The 19,283-nt window shown below is 41.0% G+C and overlaps 1 protein-coding gene and 1 long non-coding RNA gene across 3 annotated transcripts; one reads left to right on the top strand and one right to left on the bottom strand.

Annotated features, from left to right (window-relative positions):
- The first annotated feature begins 359 nt into the window (after positions 1-359).
- LOC110526227 (uncharacterized) lies at positions 360-19,140 on the top strand. 2 transcript variants are annotated; one of them, XR_002473905.3, is made up of 3 exons: positions 360-604; positions 18,637-18,742; positions 18,943-19,140. It is a non-coding gene; the product is annotated as an uncharacterized LOC110526227 (long non-coding RNA). The 2 variants fall into 2 exon arrangements; XR_005052172.2 differs by lacking the exon at positions 360-604 and adding an exon at positions 875-1,088.
- On the bottom strand, positions 4,892-12,279 carry LOC110526226 (fibroblast growth factor 4B). Its single transcript, XM_021607014.3, has 3 exons — positions 11,699-12,279; positions 9,153-9,256; positions 4,892-8,472 (listed from the first exon to the last, which is right to left on the bottom strand). Exons 1-3 carry the CDS (start codon positions 11,991-11,993, stop codon positions 8,296-8,298), a joined length of 576 nt encoding a protein of 191 aa, XP_021462689.2. The 5' UTR covers positions 11,994-12,279; the 3' UTR covers positions 4,892-8,295.
- Positions 19,141-19,283: the final 143 nt, after the last annotated feature.

The raw sequence follows: 19,283 nt of genomic DNA, 5'->3' as shown, positions 1-19,283 counted from the left end.
GCAGTTCGCCCTTTAGTTATCAAAGTCAAAACATTGATGATCATATAGTATTATAATTCATTGATTATAATGATATGTTTTGTTTAAATATGCAGATTTGATTTATAGCCCTGTGTAATTCATAAGGTCTTGAGAAGTTAAAGTGAATTACAGGATTAAAGTATAGCCATCCACTCGTCGTTATAATATAACAACAACCTTTTTAAATTAGGCTATACTAATTAAATCCGGTTTGCCATTGCTCAATCACGGGGAGCGTTCCATTATTTCACGAAATACCAAGGGTACAAATTATGTGTAATTCAAACCAGCTCTGGCACAGGAACATATCTGTCTTTGTTGGACTTGGTCAACTAGCACAAATAACAGATTTACCCCTCTGTTATCTGATTTTGACCGAGGGTTTCCGATGTTTAGTGTGCACTCGTGGTCAATTGACGAACTCCTCGGTGGACTGTGAAATGGAGGCTACATAGAAGTTAAACAGTAATTTAGAGCAAATATCCCCATTCATGAAAATGCAGCCGAGGACCGACATTTCAAAGCGCAGTACGCCAGATCAGGTAGTATTAAACTGTGTGGACGGTCGAGACAACATCTCTCGGTGAGTACCTTATTCCAGTAGGCCAACATTTGTCAAAATTCATGTTTTGAATTCCTTATGAAACTGAAGTCTTTAACTTTATTCATAACATTATGATTTGACCGACTAAACGGGAGACTACTTGAAGATTACTGGCTGACCACTACAGACCGTGCTCTGCCTAAAATAAATAGCCTAATTCTGTAAACCAGATTTTTTTTCACTCAGTGGTCCATGTCATTATACTCACTAGGTGGCGCACAATACCACATTATCAATTTTAAATTCAAAACCGTCTTCATGAGCTTCATGGAGTCTTACCTTGACACATGCAATTGGTTGAAGTTCGCGCTAATGACGTCTTCAAAGTTTACAAGTATATTGGAAAGGAAAGGCCTGCTTTTGCGCACTTTTACGCCTTGAATTGGTGCACTGCGCATTTGCCTTCCTTATTTGCACGGAGGCCAGCTGTCTTCTCGTCTGTTCAGGGTGATAGAGGTTGATGGTGAGTAGGGGAACCTAGGCTGGTTAACGAGATGAGATGGTAGCCTTAACCCTTTTATAGCTACATTTAATTGTAGGCATACCGAAAAGGAAAAGTCATATTGCCATGCTGATGTTGTCTTTTACTTTTGATCAGTATGCCTTGTCAGCCAGTATCATGCCCATAGTCTCACACAGGCTCCAGCCCTCTGATGATCGAATGGCGACAAAAATGTTGTGTTTATACTTGTTGGTAGACTTCGCGAATTGTTTGCTCCAGACCTCTTAGTAAGAGTCAGTTCGCGTGCCTCGACCAATGGCCCCATCAACAGTGAATTGAAGGCCTGCACTGCAATCCTGTGCTGTTACCTGATGGTGGCATTTGAGAGAACGCCTTCATGCTTTGGATGAATGAGTAATGTTCATTGCACTGCTTGAGTCACAGTTTAAACTAGGCTCTCTTGCCAGGCCGAACTGTCTGGTGAAAGACTTTAGAAACATGATGTCATGCTGAAATGAGTCCATGGCTTCTGTGTGACGCTCAGTGCAGAGGATGTGACATTCATAGGCCTACTGATCTACAGCACTATTGACCTATGTGGTCATCCTGATGTCCCATCGAATAAGAGTTGATTGCTCTGCTAATGCACTCACTGGCAGGCAACTTCCATCCGTTATTATATATATATTGTAGTTTTATTGTAACATAGGATAACAGCGTAACGTGGCTTTGATCCTGTTGCCCAAGATTTACTGAGGCCACTCCTCTTGGGGCTCATTCAAAAATACTGTCTTACAATATAAATATTCTGAGAGAAAAGAGTAGAGCATATAAAGGATACCATCGTCACTCCATAAACTGCAGAAGGATTTTGTGCATAGGATGCACTGCTATTGTAGTGCATTGGGAAACCGGCAAAACAAGTTGACACACACAGAGTGATGTCATTGGCTGCATAATACGCATGTGTTACTTAGAGTCATGTTCTAGTTCCCCAGTAAGTAGGCTTAACCATCTTCTAAATCTCCAAGGAAATTTGTTTGTTGCATGAAATAAGGGAAATGGCTCATGGCCTCCACTGTTTCTGCTGAAATGGTGACCATCGGCCCCATGATTACAGGTCTATGTCATTTCCTAAATGCCCCAGGACAGAAAGCATTACACAGCATGGAAGTGAAAGGGGGGTGGAGTCTTTTCAGCACCTTTTGAAGTACTTTGTCTTTATAGGCAAACATCTGGAGGATCTCAAACATACACCCCCCTCTCCCTCTCAGACATATTTTAAGCACACACTTTAAGATTCTGGTAGGGATGTATGCATTTGTACCTAGTTGGTGTTTTGCATTCTGATCCAAAGCCTGTTTGGTTGTTTTTCTCTGTAATGTTTTGAGTTTTATCTTCAGGTGGAATACTGTGGGACTGTTAATCCTAGCCGACCTGAGGATCAACAGTAAATACATCTGATTCCTATCAGGTTCGAAACGCACACAACCCATAATGTTTGCACCGCATTGACGAGCGCGGGATGCGGCTCGAAAACGTGCCTCAATCCTATTATCCGAAATGACAAATCAAGAAGATTGAAATACTGCTCGTTTTCAATGAGTCAGCATTTTTCGTCCTTACGCTAGTAAATGCTAAAGCTAGCCTAGCATGAGGACGCAAATGGCAGTTTAATTGTTTGTTAAACCAAGCAGTATTTTAATCTTCTCGATTTGTCATTTTGGATAATGGGATAATTAAGAGTACAATGACATCTTCCATCCCTGGATTGAGGTACGTTTTTGAGCCATATCCCGCGCTCGTCACCACATTGCAAACGTTATGGGTGGAATGCATTTCGACTTGAAGAAAGGTACTTCAACGTCAAGTCAAGTTTTGGCTAATTCAATCCATAGATTTAGCCATTTAGAACAAAAATATTCACATTTCCATGACTCGGCGTCGCAGTACATTCAAGTGAGACACTATCAAGGTTTTACTGTGTTACACTGAAACATTATGTGATGTAATAATACGCCTCTGAAATGGGCAGCAGCGTGACACACCCTGGCTCTGATGCTCTCCTATGTGCCAAGTTCTGCCAACCACACTCGGTCTGCCAAAGATGCCGCCTATTATCGTGGCTGAATAAAGCTAAACCAAGGGTTACGCCGAGGAGCCAGTCACCTGATAGTACACCAGGTGTTTGTTAACACAAACGGTTGTTTGCATGTGGTTTTAGGCCAGGTGTGGCTATTTGAATTTCCTTGCGTCTGGCTGATGTGCTTCAGCGCCTCACTGTTTTATTTAGCCAATTAACAGTGTCATAGTGCCATAGATCAAAAAAACTCCACTCATTGATGTCTTGAGAGAAGTTAGTTAATCTGAAGCATCTATAGTGTGGTTGATTAGCAGGGAATAATGCAACCGTAGAAAAATGTCCATTTATATCCTCTCTGCCGCTGCGCTTATGAGGGATAGAAAGCCCCACACAATCTCATTTTGTTTTGACAGTAGAGAACAATTGAGCCCCGTCCCGCTTCATCCATCTCCTCTCATTGCCCCCTTTTCCCCTCAGAGATGATCCAGTCTCACTGGCGTTAAAGACTCAGGCTTCGCTTGTGTTTGCCGGCTGGATAAAGCAGCAAAACCCTATAAGCTGGGGCTTAGGAGGTGCGATACCCATGGAATTCAGGGACTCTGCGAGGGGGCCTAGATAACTAAGTGCTCAAGGTGCCCCTGCCAGTCAGCAACACGCCTGGCCCCATCCCACTGCAGCGTGATGTTTTAATCATTCTTTACAACTGGCATCTACACGGATGGCTTTAGACACTTGATGATCTTGCCGTTAAATAGACTGATTTGTGTGTATGTTGGGGGGTGCGTGTATGCAGTTGTCAGTCTTAAATAGCTTTTGGCAGGGAAAAACAGAGTTTGTGGAGATTGTTTGTGCCATTCACAATTCCGCAATATCACTTATTTAGCGTTTTTTCTTTTGTTGCTAATTACATTTAGTTTGACTTGTTTATTTCACAAAGACTTTGATACTCTACCTCACGTCACATGCCTTGTGTCAGTCCCCCAGTGCCGAACCCCTAGTATTCACTGAACTCTGTTAGGGCAGAGGGACAAAGTCACATTGGAAATGTAGAATGGCTACCTTCATCCATACCTCGTTGGAATCCTCCAACACTCCGCTGCCTATTTACATAGCGCCATTGGGCAACCATTCAATTACCCATCTCTGTTAGTGAACAAATCGTTGCAAGTTTCCCTGGCTGTCTCTGTGAAGTCCTTTTGTGTTTTACAGAACTTGAAAGGCACATCTGAAATAGAAAGACGTGTTGGCCCGTGGGTTGATGGATGTTTATTTGGTTGACAGACAATCGAGTCAGGGCAGATGGATGGCGTGTAGCCACTATTTTTAGGGATTGTTTACAATCCTTAAACATTGCAGCCTCCGTTTACTGGAGCAGAAAGCTGTCATTCTTTCAGGCAAAGACGAGGCTCCATTTAGCTCGCGCTCCCCAGTGGACAGAAATACATGTGTATTGAGTGGCCACACCTGTCTCACTCTTCCAAGGCCATTTTTCTTTGAGGCATTTATCAAAATGGACAGTTCAACAAAGAAATAACTTGGAATTGACGTAACTTTCTTTCCTCTCCTCAGTTTGAAAGATATATTTCTGGTTTCGCCATTGAATAGTGTGTATTGTAGTGCGGTAGATAAAATAGAATTTGATGTGAAACTCTGTGCGTTAGAGAGCCATTGGAATCCTGAACTCCTATGTTTATAGTCTGTGAAGACATGTTCCAACAAGGGTTCAGACAAGAAAGAGTCATTTTACAACATTGGGAGTTTTATTAACTTCAAATTTAAGTTAGGCATTAGTCATGTGCACAGCACATACGTCAAAATAATTTAACAAGACCTGTATAAAACTACAGATAATAGAGATGATGAGTAACAAGACCACAGGACTCAAAGCACTTGTTACTTGAGACCCAAGAGCCCTCCAATGGGTGCAGAAACCGCACCGCAGTGGAAGAAATGAGCGCCCAGAGGAGACAATAGATGATGACCATTTAACACTGACAACATGCTCGTTATTCTGCACTTGAAGTTCTTGTCTCTGTGCCGTCTCATCAGATAGATTCAGGGATAGATTTAAATGTCTGAACAATTGTTCAAACTCTCTTGTCTACACGGTGCACTTCTCCGATCATTGTGTTGTGTTGCTTGTGCACTTGTGTTGTATTGCTTGTGCACTTGCTGTGTAAGCAAATGAGGTGACTCTCCTGGGGTTGGAACAGGGTCGATGGGAGAGGTCACAGAATATTTGCCAGTGGCTTCTCAGTCTTTTTGTAAACATTATGGTGAGCCATGCAAAACAGTCTGTTGGGGAACGTTTGGCACAGCTGTGGCAAAGGAAAATAGTTATGGGATTGGCAGTGCAGCCTGATGTCTCGGGTGACTAAATAATATTACCAACAGGTGTTTTGAGCGTCCAGGTCATATGTGACAATATTAAGTTTGGTACAGCATTGGATAGCTCTCTGACCAGTCGGTCTCAGGAGCTGGAGGGTAGACAAGAGCATCGTAGTCTTGACTCATTTTGGCTGCCGTGTGCTCGTGTCTTTTTTTTGAAGGGCAAGACGGGATCTAGGTTAGGATTGTTTTACGGGAGACCTAGACTTCCACAGCAGGTGTTTAGAAATGGACACCGAGAGTTCACCAACAACACCCTGAGATATTTGCTGGAGCCTCAGCCATTCTATTTTTTACTACTACCCAGTGAGATGCATTTAGAAAAGCTATTTGCTGTGTCAAAAGTTACGCCTCGCTAGATTTCTCAGGATTTGGACGCTATTGTTACTTTTGTTATATTGAATATAAAACACTGGGCCTTCGCTTCCAGTTTGAGTTGTCTGAAATCAGTACTGCACCTTGTAAACTGCCATGGTATGTGGAATGTTGAACCTGAGATGGAACCCTCTCAGAAGAGAATGAACACCATCGTACAATCTAGAAGTATTCTAATAGTCCCAGTCGGTATTGTATTAGATAGAACGCTGCAGCCCGGCCCGCTTGTGGGGAAAACATCCGGTGGTTACATAGGTTGCCCTGTTGGCTCAGAGTAAAAACGTTACCTTTTTCAAATGCAACTTTCTTGTTGTCTGCTTGTTTTAGTCAATTACAAAATAACATTTACGAAAAGTACAACATGCCTAAAGATAACTTTTCAACATTGCCAGCTTCCTAGTGTTCTCACTACTTATAGAACAACAAAAAAACGTAACATTGTAGGTCTTCCCTTATGCCCCTTTTCATGACCGTGCTAGCAGCCACGTTAGTGGTAGCTAGCTAACATTAGCCAAAACCAACAACACAAACAAATGGCTTATACAGCTACAAGTAATGAGTGGAGTTACAAATGGACTATACTAAGCAAGTAAAATGTCTTAGCTGTGATGAAATGTTTTCCACACACATAGCTAGGTGTAGCCTACTTGGACACCGGGTCCCCAGATTTCCCGCTCTCTCCCACGCCGACTAGCCTGAAGCCCCAGCACAGGGCTCTTCTCGCAGGCTCTATTTCCCTACGTGGGAGCATTGCAAACCGTAGGTCAGGATTTTTTGACCTGGTTACGTTGAACACAGCAGCTTTTCGACATTGTAAAAAAAACGATGAAGAAAGTTGCCTCTTTTACAATGGAGGTCAATAGGAAAGAATGTTGTTTTTTCCCCAATTTGTGGTGGAGGGAATTCCTTATTATTAAGCGAATACCGACTGGGACTACAGACAGAGAGAGAGAGACACCCTCTGGCATGGGCCATCTCCTGGTCAATCCCCTTCGTCTGTGAATGAATGATCCCAAAGGAGGAATAACAGACTTTTTGAAGCAGCATCGCTCTGCTCCGCCAGTTACCAGGGGTTATATTTACAAAATATATAGAGAAAAATATAGGGTTACCGGTTAAGCATATAGTGCAGTCTAACAGCTGTCTGTAAATATTCCCACCATGATCATCCTTTCTAAAAGTAAATCACAGGGTAAAGATAGCTCAAACGTGACAAGGCGCAACTGGGACAAAATGGCTGCCTGAACTTCTGCCTATGGCATGGTGCTCCGAGAAGATTAGGGCTAATCTCAAACTGGTTCAACAGAGTTACTACAGGACAAACTTTAGAGAAGTTTTGAGGGGATTTGTTGATTATGTGAGGTAGAGGATAGATAACAAGGACAGTGGGGCAATGGGAAGAAATGGGAGGCAATGCATGCCCCCCCCCCCCCCAAAAAAAAAAAAAAAGTATACCTTTTCGGTGTACACACTTGGGGAAAACAACCTGTGACAATCATTACATTATCTTCTTTTTTTGCACTCAGGGAGGAGCTCTGATGCGGAACTTGTGATGATTTCAATTAATCATTTTGGGATCCATATATCCTCTATACAGCTGAGGACTTTGATTTTTTTTTTACTTCCCCTCGTAAAAGCTGTATGTTATAGAGCCATGGCTATGGTTTCTGCCTTGTGTGTCAGCACACTGACCTTGCCTATAAACTCTCAAATTCTCTGCTTATACAATGTCAAGAAGATGCCTCTCTCTATCCAGAGTCTTATAGATCTGACAAAGATTGACTGCAGAAAAGTTCAAAGTTCAACCCCCTGGCAGAGCTAAAAACAGATTTGAGAGGATAGGACTTCAACGCGGCTCATTCTGTAACCAGTAGTAAGCTGATACTGTTTCAATTAGACTCCAATGCCTACAAAGAGTCCTGCCATTGGACAATTGCTTCTGCTTCTAAAACCAATCATTTGATATTTCCCTTGTTTGAACATCGGTCTAAGACTTAGAAGTTAATTCCATAGAAGAAAAATAAGTCATACAAAAGTATCCTTTGCTCTGTCGCTGTAGAATATTTTGTCTATAAACAGTGCAAAGAAAACCATAATTCAACAAAGGAATCTCACTTACCCAAACACTTAATAGCAGCAGACTTCGGATAAATTAAAAAACATAAATAAATGTGTTGATTTCTGAAATTCCCCCTGATGTGAGGACCTGTTTCCTGCCCAAATACAAAATTGTTTTACATAATAAATAAACTGATATACAAACTTATACATAACATTTTAAACAGGATGATACACTTAGTCTTGCATAAAACTCCAGTTAAAAGTGCATCATTTTGAGTCCCCCTCACCCCACCTTTGAGGTTAAGTCTATTTCTGAGTGACTCAGATTCTTGGCAAGAAATGCGTCACCGTCATGGCTGGTGACACTCGGTTTCCCCTTTTTGTTTTACCAGTCTTGCTTAGTCCAATGTACATCGTTGGGTATGCCACCGATTCGTAAGCGTTGTAATTATTTGCCAGGAGAGTTTCTTTGAATTTGCACTCGTTGTTGTAATGAACCTAAAACAGAGAAGATTAGAATGATGTTTAATTACAGGCTACAGGTGTAGTATGAGCAGTATAATTGCATAGACAAGACGTTACCTACTTTGTGGAAATTGAAACTTGACAAAATATTGTATAATGTTAACAGTTATATGCCATATATCCTTTAATGAATGACATGGGGGTAGGTTAGTCTATTTGACTGCTTGGTTTTTGCATTTGTTGATGCTTTTGTTAGGTAGGGATAACCGGGGCAGGTGATTAAAACCGATTACGTAAGAGCCACAATCCAACTATTTAACTATCCCATCAAGAACATTCATGAATGTGCTGTGTGGTGGGGTCTATAGGCAGTGTGTGTGGGTGGTCTTTTTGGCCAGTTTATCTTTACTCTGAGAAAGACAGTAGGTGCATGTGGTGGCTGGCAATGCTAAGAATGGAATGCGCAGTCTGAATGATCTACTGCGCTACCGTTCCTGGGTTTATCCGGCCCACAATGAAAACACGGCCAGGCACTGGAAACATGCCATAACCCAGCCCAACAATGTGACGCGGAAAGGAGCTGTCGGGGGTGCTGCGGTGTATGTAGCAGAGGAAGTGGTTGCTACAGCTCAAATGGTGACATGTCATCGAGTAGGCTACCGATAATAACATCTCCCGGCAGAAATCAACCGTAAATCATCTCGTACACTCACAGATCCGTACAGCTTCCCTTTGCTGTTCATGGCCACGAATAGACTGCTTTGGACGCCAAAGATTGTCACAACTCCTCTCTCTACTGGAGATATCTCAAGGAGACCTGGAAAGAAGAAAACAAATAGTCTTGTATGTGGTTCACAAGCAACTAACTTCATATCACGTCGTCAGTTGATTTCGCTCATTTCTGGAGACAGAAACAAACTTTTTTTTATATTTAAAAATGTTAAATGTGCAAGCATGCATCCTCCAAGAAAGAGGCTTGTAGTCACTGGCAGTTTAGAAGCTTTTGTTAAGGCCTAAAGTGCAAATGATTATAAAACACCAAATATCAGTTGGTATTGTGTAATATATAATGAAATTAGCCATTGTGAATGTTAAATATTCAATGCAATTCAACAATAAAGTACTGTTTTGCTATGTATTTACTGCAGCATACTGTAAAATATTGTGCGTTGTGGGGGAAATATTGTGGGAGGAGAAAGAATCGCTGGCTCATTAACATATTTTAAGGCGTGCCTTGTAGTGGCTATATTTGTTGCATCTGATAGCGAGAGTCCTGTACCAATTTAAGTGATATGTGGTAGTAGTTCCCTGACAATTTCAATGTATATAGTGAACAGATCAGAGTGGTAGCGGGTTTTATAAACCTTTTTAATGGTTGAATATTTACCCAGGTCCGTTTGACCTGATTTGCCCTGTAATCGGCCAGTTTGGAAGACTTTGTTTCAGCCTCTAGAAGTGCAAGTGATAGAAAGCACCATTAGTATGCGGTAATATGCAAATGCATGTAGCCAACTTGCTTGCTCTAATCCCTTGTAATTACAGTAAAATACTGTAGAAATCATTTTCTTACAGTTTAATGGTCACTTTTAATGTCTGTGCACTGTATTTCATTGCTCTGCAATCAAGTTACCATGAATATCTCAGTATTGTATTGACAAGATATCTTGTTGTAATTACAATTATATTGAAGATCAATGTATCCTCAACTACAACAACATTTTCAGTAATGGTTACAGACATGTTTACGTGCTATGACTTTTTACATGCTATAAACCTTGGTTGAATGCACGGACTATAATTTGTTAAGGACAAGAGCACCGTTGAATGAACTAAATGAAAACTTGCTAAGAACACTGGGTAATATGTCGCTGCAGGGGTATTTCCAGTAATATACAGTAACACTTTTGGTACCATAAAATGGATAACAGTAGCTGTACTGTAAAATTATTTAGTAACCTACTGGCCAATTGCTGACAGTAAGTTACTGTACATTTTACAGGAAATGTTTGCCAGTGCATTAACACACATTGACACATCATTTGTTACAGATCAGGTCAATCAAGCACGCCTATGGACCTCTGATGCTGTTCTTGTGCCTTTTTGTTAAAAGTGTGCAAACGGAAGCATCATATGTCACTTTTGAGTCCAGAATGATGTCTGACTCCCTTTTTGAATGTGTTTTTATGGCGACTAGAACTGTTCAAACAGAATCTATGTAATGTATCTCGCTTGAATTGTATGTCATGTCTCAAAATAGGCCAAGGGAACACAAAACAACCTTTACATTCACAGGCAGACCTTTTCGATATAGGCGATCGGGGCGTATTTGTCACATTACGTCGTTGAGAAGATATAGGATCATATTTTCAATGACAACTGTTAGACAATTAAATGTTTGTTATTTGTGTCTGCAAGTGTAATCGAATATGACTTTGTCTCGAGCGGACATTAATTTGACACGCAAGGCCAAGGGGTTAATTTACCGTAACATATGGGTTTATCTCCGTCCTAACTTTAGGACGTATTGGATCTTGGCTTGGTTCCTAGAAATCTCTGATTTCAGACACTGGTTTCAGAGTGGAAAGTACCCACACGTCATTTTTAGCCTCCAGATGTTCCAACGCATGCCCACCTTATTCGCTCCTTTGACACAAGACACTTAGGCCTATTTATTTAATAGGAGCATCGCTTTTTAGATTGCTAGCATAGCACTGCATGTCACCGATGCCACACAGACAACATATTTCATCAGCAGTGAAATAAGAATCACATTCTAATCCTGCAATCAAGTCCTATCTATTCCACTTTCAAATTAAACACATTGGTGAGGCATTTCAAACCGTGCCAAGAGACCCCTGCCCCGACACTGACACTATCACATAATATGCCATATATTCATCGCGATAATATGTTTATGAAGACACAATCTAGCAGTCACTTCAAATAAGTATAGGCTAATTGGAATAAACAAGTGCCACATAAAAACGTGTTTTTATAAATAATGTTTGGGGGCGTAAGTCACTAATATTTTTTTTTATAATTGATTGCATGAAATATGTTATGAAATATTGGATTTCATTTTATGAATAGCCTAGGCCTATTCTAATACCAATGGTTCGCACGGGAACGGGCTATAAGTGCATGGAATGACCAGGCAGGCCAGAGATCAGGTTGGGAATGACAGCACAAGAGGCATATGCAACTAATGCGAGGAGGCAGTCTAATGCGTGAAAAGTCGAAATAATCACGTTGAACTTACTGTAACGGTTTTCACTGTGCACTCCTGTTATTCTCCCATCGGGTGAAACTTGAATATGAAACCCAATTCCTACATTGCAATAAAGGCGTCGTAGCCGTTTAATGCCCATAAGATAGTCGCTGTCCCGGTTTATCTCTCTTTTCTCCCCGGGGATCCGAGCCAAGGACCGCGAGTAGAGTGTCTCCCAGTGTCGTTCCACTGTGCCATTCAGCCTGCCAGGGAAGGGGGCACAACGCACCAAACTAGTCATCAGTCCCAAGACCAATATTGGTAAGAGGGCCGATTGAAAAGCCATCCTTGCCAACACTGCAGTAGCCTACAGTGTTTGAGGGAGTTTAAGGGACTAAAAATATCACCCCAGTGCCGGTCTTTACGTTGAACTCCGAATAAGAAAAAAGGAACGAATGAAAAAAAGCTACAAAAGACGCTCATTCCAAGACAAAGATGAGTTCCCGTTGGTGCGACATCTATTATTGCTTGGTATGACTGTCCCTCTCGGAGGTAACGTGTGTAGATTCGAGTCGAACTTGTCCAAGTATAAGTTGAAGTGTTGGCCGTCTAGGCAAGCGCGGCTCAGCCATGCCGCTTTTCCCTCGTCTACGATATTTATATCTGCTGCGAAATTACATCACGCACTACCTACTGCATCACGGGACAGTATTCTACGCGACTTTAAACAGATGGAGCCCTCATAATGTACATGCTGTGCCAAGGGAGGGGGGCGTTTTAACAAATGTCAAAACTAGACTTGCCCAGATAACAAAACGACATTTGCCAGTGTTCACTCATATTGAAAAGAGCAAGACTGCGGGAAGTTGTCTATACAAATAATGCCCTTATCTAATAGTGAAAATTAGAATAAAGACGTTGTAATAGGGTTTCATTGTGTAAAGCTTCTTTCATTATCGGACTGAAATGAAATAATTTATGTATGGGAGGATGTAAAATAGGAAATAGCCAAGTTTACTGACTGCGGTGTCAGACAGGAGACAGTTCTATAAATGAACAATAACAGGAAAAAACAAAAGTTGAATTCATCGAATTGAAAACACTAATTTAAGACTGGCAGAAAAAAATACCCCGGTTCTTAAAGAGAACAATGGTGAGACTAAATAGAATATGAAAAGCATGATAAGTAGATGCTCCGACTGATAATCTGCACAGTGAAAATAGTGGCACAGAAAAGCCATTCACGACTTATTCCGTTAGAGAGCCTGCCTTGTGGAGGATATCGCGACAATGTGAGTCATTAGGCTATTGCTGGCTCTAGCTTTGTCATAGTTACAATAACATCAATAAAGTGTAGACTATAACATCGCTGATAATGATAAACAATTATTATTCAATCTACGAACACATTTGAGAATGTGGACAATGCAGAATGTTTGCTCACGTTTCATGTGGTCCATAAGCTTAGTGAATAATATTGGGGGGAAAAAAAGGTTTGTGTTACATGGCCAATATCAGTGTCCCCAAAGCAATTTTTCTTGTGTTCAGTTACTGCGTTCGTCTGTGTCCAAATAATGCCCAAATTCCATCCCGCACCAAACTAGTCATCAGTCCCAAGACCGATATTGGTAAGAGGGCCGATTGAAAAGCCATCCTTGCCAACACTGCAGTAGCCTACAGTGTTTGAGGGAGTTTAAGGGACTAAAAATATCGCCCCAGTGCCGCTCTTTACGTTGAACTCCGAATAAGAAAAAAGAGAGAGACAGTCTGCATGAACTGTCTACTATAAGCCGCCCATTTTGCTTCTACAATACATAAGTTACTTACATCTCTACACGTTGGTGAAATGGATTGGGGGAAACAATATTTTCATTAGTCTAGTCAAAACTGTTAAGTAAAATATGTTTAATCTTGAGTGCACTCTGGTGCCTTTTTTTTCTCCTGCCTTTTCGTGTATCTCTAATACACTGAGATCGCTATGCGTAGAGAAAGAAACAAACTATTCCTTGGAAATCGTTGGTGGGTTTACCGGCGCTCTTGTGGACCCTGAACCCCCCCGTCACAAGCTGATGATTCTCATGAAAACTTTTTCTCATGTTCACGGTTGGGTAATTCTCAATGTATAGGTTAATAACATTCCCCCCCCCCCCCCCCACTCTATGCTGCAAATTGGAACTTTAAATGCAGTCAGATCTTGGAGCCGTACCCCGAGTTGTTCAACCTTTAGCTTGGCGGCCCCTCTCTCCTGGGTTCGCTAGTTCACTATGCGTCTTCTGTGTCATCAGCAGGCAGCGTGTCTTTTTCAGTCGGTTCATTTGATCTTTTTCTGTGTCTCACACGTGGGCTGTTTGTTCTCTGCCTTATGGGTCGTCAAAAAGATCGGGAGTGACATTTGTTGTTGCGTTGGCAGCGATCACTGAGGTACACCATGGATTGTGACTCGTTACCATTGTACACATTCAGTACAACGTTGGTCTATTTGTACACGTTTGAGCATCGATTCTGGAGGTTTTCCCCCCATGTCAACTGAGCTTCAGGCCTATACTTTCCCCTGGTTTCGTTTTGGATCAATTCCTTATAAGTGAGTTGAAATAAACTATTGTATAAATGAAGCAGACGTCAAAAAGCTTGGACAAAAATCGGACAACCCAAACAAATGTTTTAAGAATTGATTTAATAACTTGCAGACTTTTTCAAGCAAATATAACGGACTTAGACAGTTTCTAACGGTCTTCTGCAGATGCAAGTTATTTGCCATACTTCAATAAGTGACGTTTTTCCTTTCATGTATTGCTGTGGTGCTGCTCTCCATGGTACTGTAATGTGTATCCGCATTTTTAAGTAGGCTACACATCGCGCTGCATTGGGATTCGCTATCAATGGGTAACGTTTTGTACGACTTTTTTGTTTTGTTTTACTGTCTTCGTGTTAGTAGTTCGGTTGCTCAATATTTTTTTTCCACTGACATTTGACTGAATACATTCTCGACGTTTCTGTCTTGATTGCTTGAGGTTACTCCACATCTAAGCCTGTAATTTTTGAGCATGTCTTTAAACGTGTTAAAACAAGGACACCATTAATGTGTAAAGAGGATGTTTGAATCTGACAGCACTTTCGTCAATTGGCAGGTGGTTGTAGCCTGTTTTGGTCCAAATATATTGTTCTCTTCACACAATCTCTCATGGTCAGCAAGGCAATCGACAAGTGTCCATATGATGTCTGCCTCTGCTTTCGCCCTACCTGACGATTGAGGGACACCGTACACTTAAACCATACACTTAAATTGCCCTCATGTCTTGCACGTGATAACCCACCCCTTGTCCACTTACAAAAGACAGCTGGCAGAGCGCTATAGTGTATTATGCAAGGGACTGTTTGTTCACCGATCCAGTCACTCAACTTTAAACCTTTTTGTTTAGGTTGTAATCGGGATTTATAAATTATAAATGTGCGAGCTTTAAAGGACATTGACCCAACCGCATGCAACTGTGATCTATCTATACACTCAACTTGTAGGCTATGCGTTGATAGGCTGTGATAGTAACACCCGTAACTGCACATTTGTAAAACAACCCGATACAAACCGTAGAAGCTATACACTTGATACCCCTATTTGAAATCTATTTTGTGAAAAGGAACACGATGATAACATTTTAGCATGCTCTAGGTCTAGGATTTTGCATAGTGCACATGACCTAAAGTCATACTTGACTATGTATTTTATGAGTGAAATCATTCAAAGCTGTATTCGATTTGTTTCATATTTCTTCAGTGCTGAAACTGAGCATTTCTACAATTTTGTTCATTTGAATATCATCCACTTGATGATATTTCAAGTTTGATTTGGCCAGTGTCTATCTTTTTGCCTATAAAGGGAGAAATCATCCTGGTTTGATCTTCTATGATGCTTACTACTAGCAGTTACTGCTGATACCAAACTCGGCGACCTCCTATATCACGTGGGTTGCGTCAGCCAGGCTAACTGGCAGTAGGTGAACAAATCAGCCATTTCAGTGACTTATCATTTCTTTATCGTTTTCGTTCTGCTGGTGAAAGAACATTTTAAAGTGAATGTCACTAATTGTGTCAAATGTGTTTACCAAAAAAATGGTATAACAATTTTCCTATAGACTCAGGGGTGGATGTTTTCCAGGTAGGCTACGTCACTTTTTTATTTTACCGTCAATAGATCAATAGGCCTACTTCAAAGGCCTATCACTCTTGTGGGATATAAGTCGTGATTTTAACTTTTGCTCATTATTTCACGGCATCTTATAAATACTTGCTGATGCGCAACAAAAATTATTTGAGACAGTCTCACACAATTTGGAAATTGTGTCTATATTTATATAAGCATCATTTAGTTCACGTCAATATGTCACTCCTCAGTCAAGTTATTTGACCACTTGGAAGATGCTCAACAAATAAAATATTTGAAAACCAAAACAGTGAAATGTCTCTTTGGCTGAGAGGTCATGGTAAGCAGTGCAGACGGCCTGCACAGGACAGTGATAAATTGCCTCCCACAGGTTATGTGAAGGTGGAATTCCTGGCCACACCAATTCGACAGGCATGAGGGCCTGTCTCCTGTTGGCGAGACAATGAATACCTGCTATTTTAATTTGGTATAGGACATCTTTCACTGATTTGTTAAGATGACATGTTCAAGCAACAATAATGGTAGCTTATTCAAATTATTCGATTTCATCTTTGCATCTTGATCACTCTTCGTTTTATCATTATTTTGACGATTGCGTGGTTATTATACTGAATTTGCTCAAATTATGACTTGCTCATAAGCTCATTATTGATTTGATATAGGTCACATTTCGTGTCGTATATGCGTATATAAGCGTTTGATGTTTCAAAGGAAAAGTATTTGCACTCCATATATTTGTTGAAAAATCCAAATTGATGTGCATTGCTTCATTTCTACAATCGTTGTTTAGCGGAAAAGTGTAAAACGTTGAATGTTAATGTTTCGCGTTATAAACGTTTGGGCTAAATAATAAATTGCAAAAAAAATATATATTTTCTCATTTTCTGTAAAGCGTTTGTATTATTAGGAAACCACTAGCCTAACGTCCTACCCCTAGGGTGCAGTGTCTACAAGTTAACACAATAGATGCTTTCCATAGATGGGGGAAAAGAGAGTCTCTGCTTCCTTACCTGTGATGGCCTATGGTTTATCCCGCCGTCTGCCGTAGTTGTGGAATAAAAGGCCTTCAATCGCTGGATGTCATTACAGGTTTTACCGCGTCGACTGTGGGAGGGGAAGTTTGCTAGAGCGCTAATGAGCATCTCCCCTTGACATGGCGACACATTGTGTTGTGCGGGTCAACAGAAGTCGCCCGGTCGAGACGCAAACTCTTAACTACTGAGCTTTTGTTTACTTGCTTAATGCCACTGAACTAATAAGAGCGCCATGTGCCTGAATCGATGTTCTGCGGGAGCACGGAGGGGAACAGGAGAAAAACATGATCTGTGTGGGAATATGCGGAAGGGGCCAAGCTGCATGGTAGCCTCAATTTCTACAATTGAAATCAGTTTGAACTAAATCAGTTTGAACTCCTGATTTCTTTATGCTTCCTATTAGGTTGAATGAACATGTCCCATAAAGCCGATATCAACATTTAATTGGAGGGTATCAACAATTCATTTAAAAATGTTGTACTTTGTTTGTGGACCGACCGGGTGTAATTGTGGGTCTAAAATATAGGTCTGACGAATAACTGCAACTGGGTTATCATGGCAGACTAGGCTACAACCTTTACATGCAAATTAAATTAATCCTGTCTCTTTATTTTTCTCTTACAAAATGCCAGTGGGTCACACATTGATGGGTTAATTATACTGAACAAAAATATAAACGCAACATGTAAAGTGTTGGTCCCATGTTTCATGGTGCTGAAATAAAATATCCCAGAAATGTTCTACATGAACAAAAAGCTTGCTTTGCTCAAATGTTGTTCACAAATTTGTATACATCCCTGTTAGTGAGCATTTCTCCTTTGCCAAGATAATCCATCCACCTGACAGGTGTGGCTTATCAATAAGCTGATTTAACAGCACGATAACACAGGTGCACCTTGTGCAGGATACAATAACAGGCCACTCTAAAATGTGCAGTTTTGTCACACAACACAATGCCACAGAAGTCTCAAGTTTTGAGGGTGTGTGCAATTGACATGCTGACTGCAGAAATGTCCACCAGAGCTGTTGCCAGATAATATAATGTTAATTTCTCTACCATAAGCCGCCTTCAATGTAATTTTAGAGAATTTGGCAGTACGTCCAATCAGCCTCACAACCGCAGGCCACATATAACCACCCAGCCCAGGACTTCCACATCGGGCTTCTTCACCTGCGGGATCGTCTGAGACCAACCACCTGGACAGCTGATGAAACTGAGGAGTATTTCTGTCTGTAATTAAGACCTTGGGGAAAAACTCATTCTAATTGGCTGGGCCTGGCTCCCCAGTAGGTGGGCCTGGCTTCCAATTAGGTGGGCCTATGGTTGCTCCCCTGCTCAGTCGTGTGAAATCCATAGATTAGGGCCTAATAGATGTATTTCAATTGACTGATTTCCTTATCAACTGTAACTCAATGAAATTGTTTAAATAGTTGCGTTTATATTTTTGTTCAGTGTATATATAATTCTCGTCTAATGCTCTCATGGGAAATATATATTTTCGTCAGCCAGCGGATATTCGGCTACATCAGAATGTAGATCTTATTGTCCGGCTGATAAATGCATATCTTTGTAGGGTGACTGCTTAGCCTATGGAGATGAAGATAAGATTTGTCCCGTCAGATTAGACGAGATGCAGCTGAGTTGAAAATAAGACAGCGGGTGGGGAAAGGCGAAGGCTAATTCAAGTACTTCCACTTATCTGAAGTCCCACATTCCTGTTAAGTAATATGAGTTTGGCATTCATAACAAACTATAGCAACATGTTACACTTTCTATCACACGGTTTCTTTTTCAGGAGGGATTGCCTTGTTTATTGGATCTGAAGCTTTGGTCGACACAGCTTCCCAGGTTCCCCCAGAGACGTTCTATTGTCATGCTCAGGAAGCTTTCTGAACCTCAAGGTATAGGATAACACTTATTTTATATGCTCCTATAGATTGAGCAACGCACAGTCAGTGGTTGGTTGCTAGGTTCAGTTTTTCATCTAAACTTGAATTGAACAGTCAATGACCAGATTCAGCGCTTGCAATTTTTTTTAAACGCTCAATTTGAAAAAAAATATCTTACTGTATCCCTAACACTTCTTCTCTCATTAAAACAGGTGCAGTCACTCTGAATGAGTGAGAAGGGTACAGCACACAGAAGGGATTGGTTCCCCTGAGAGAGTTCCATTCTGCTGGAAGGCCATGAGACATTCTACTTCAGGACTGTGGGATCACACTATTTTGGAATGATGAAAGCAAGCTACAAAGTCCTGGTACTTGAAAATAAACAACCATTCAGCTTTTAAAATGTACATGTTGCCATCAGTAGCCTATATTATTTTGAAACTGTAAAAATCACCTTACATTGAGAAGTAACTCTGATGCTAAAATTAGACCTCCCTCTTAACCCCAGAATCCCTTTTAAACACAATGTTTACAGGTTAAACATTTCCATATG

This window comes from Oncorhynchus mykiss, chromosome 6, assembly GCF_057628025.1.
Source record: "Oncorhynchus mykiss isolate SJ-2025 chromosome 6, ASM5762802v1, whole genome shotgun sequence".
NCBI classification, from domain to species: Eukaryota; Metazoa; Chordata; class Actinopteri; order Salmoniformes; family Salmonidae; genus Oncorhynchus; species Oncorhynchus mykiss.
This window is presented reverse-complemented; position numbering and strand designations above follow the sequence as displayed.

Coding starts and splice junctions, on each gene's coding strand:
- LOC110526226 (XM_021607014.3), bottom strand. CDS start 11,993: ATGGCTTTTCAATCGGCCCTCTTACCAATATTGGTCTTGGGACTGATG. Junction 9,257..11,698: donor GCACAGTGAAAACCGTTACA/GTAAGTTCAACG, acceptor TCTTCTTTCCAG/GTCTCCTTGAGATATCTCCA. Junction 8,473..9,152: donor AAGGGAAGCTGTACGGATCT/GTGAGTGTACGA, acceptor TCTCTGTTTTAG/GTTCATTACAACAACGAGTG.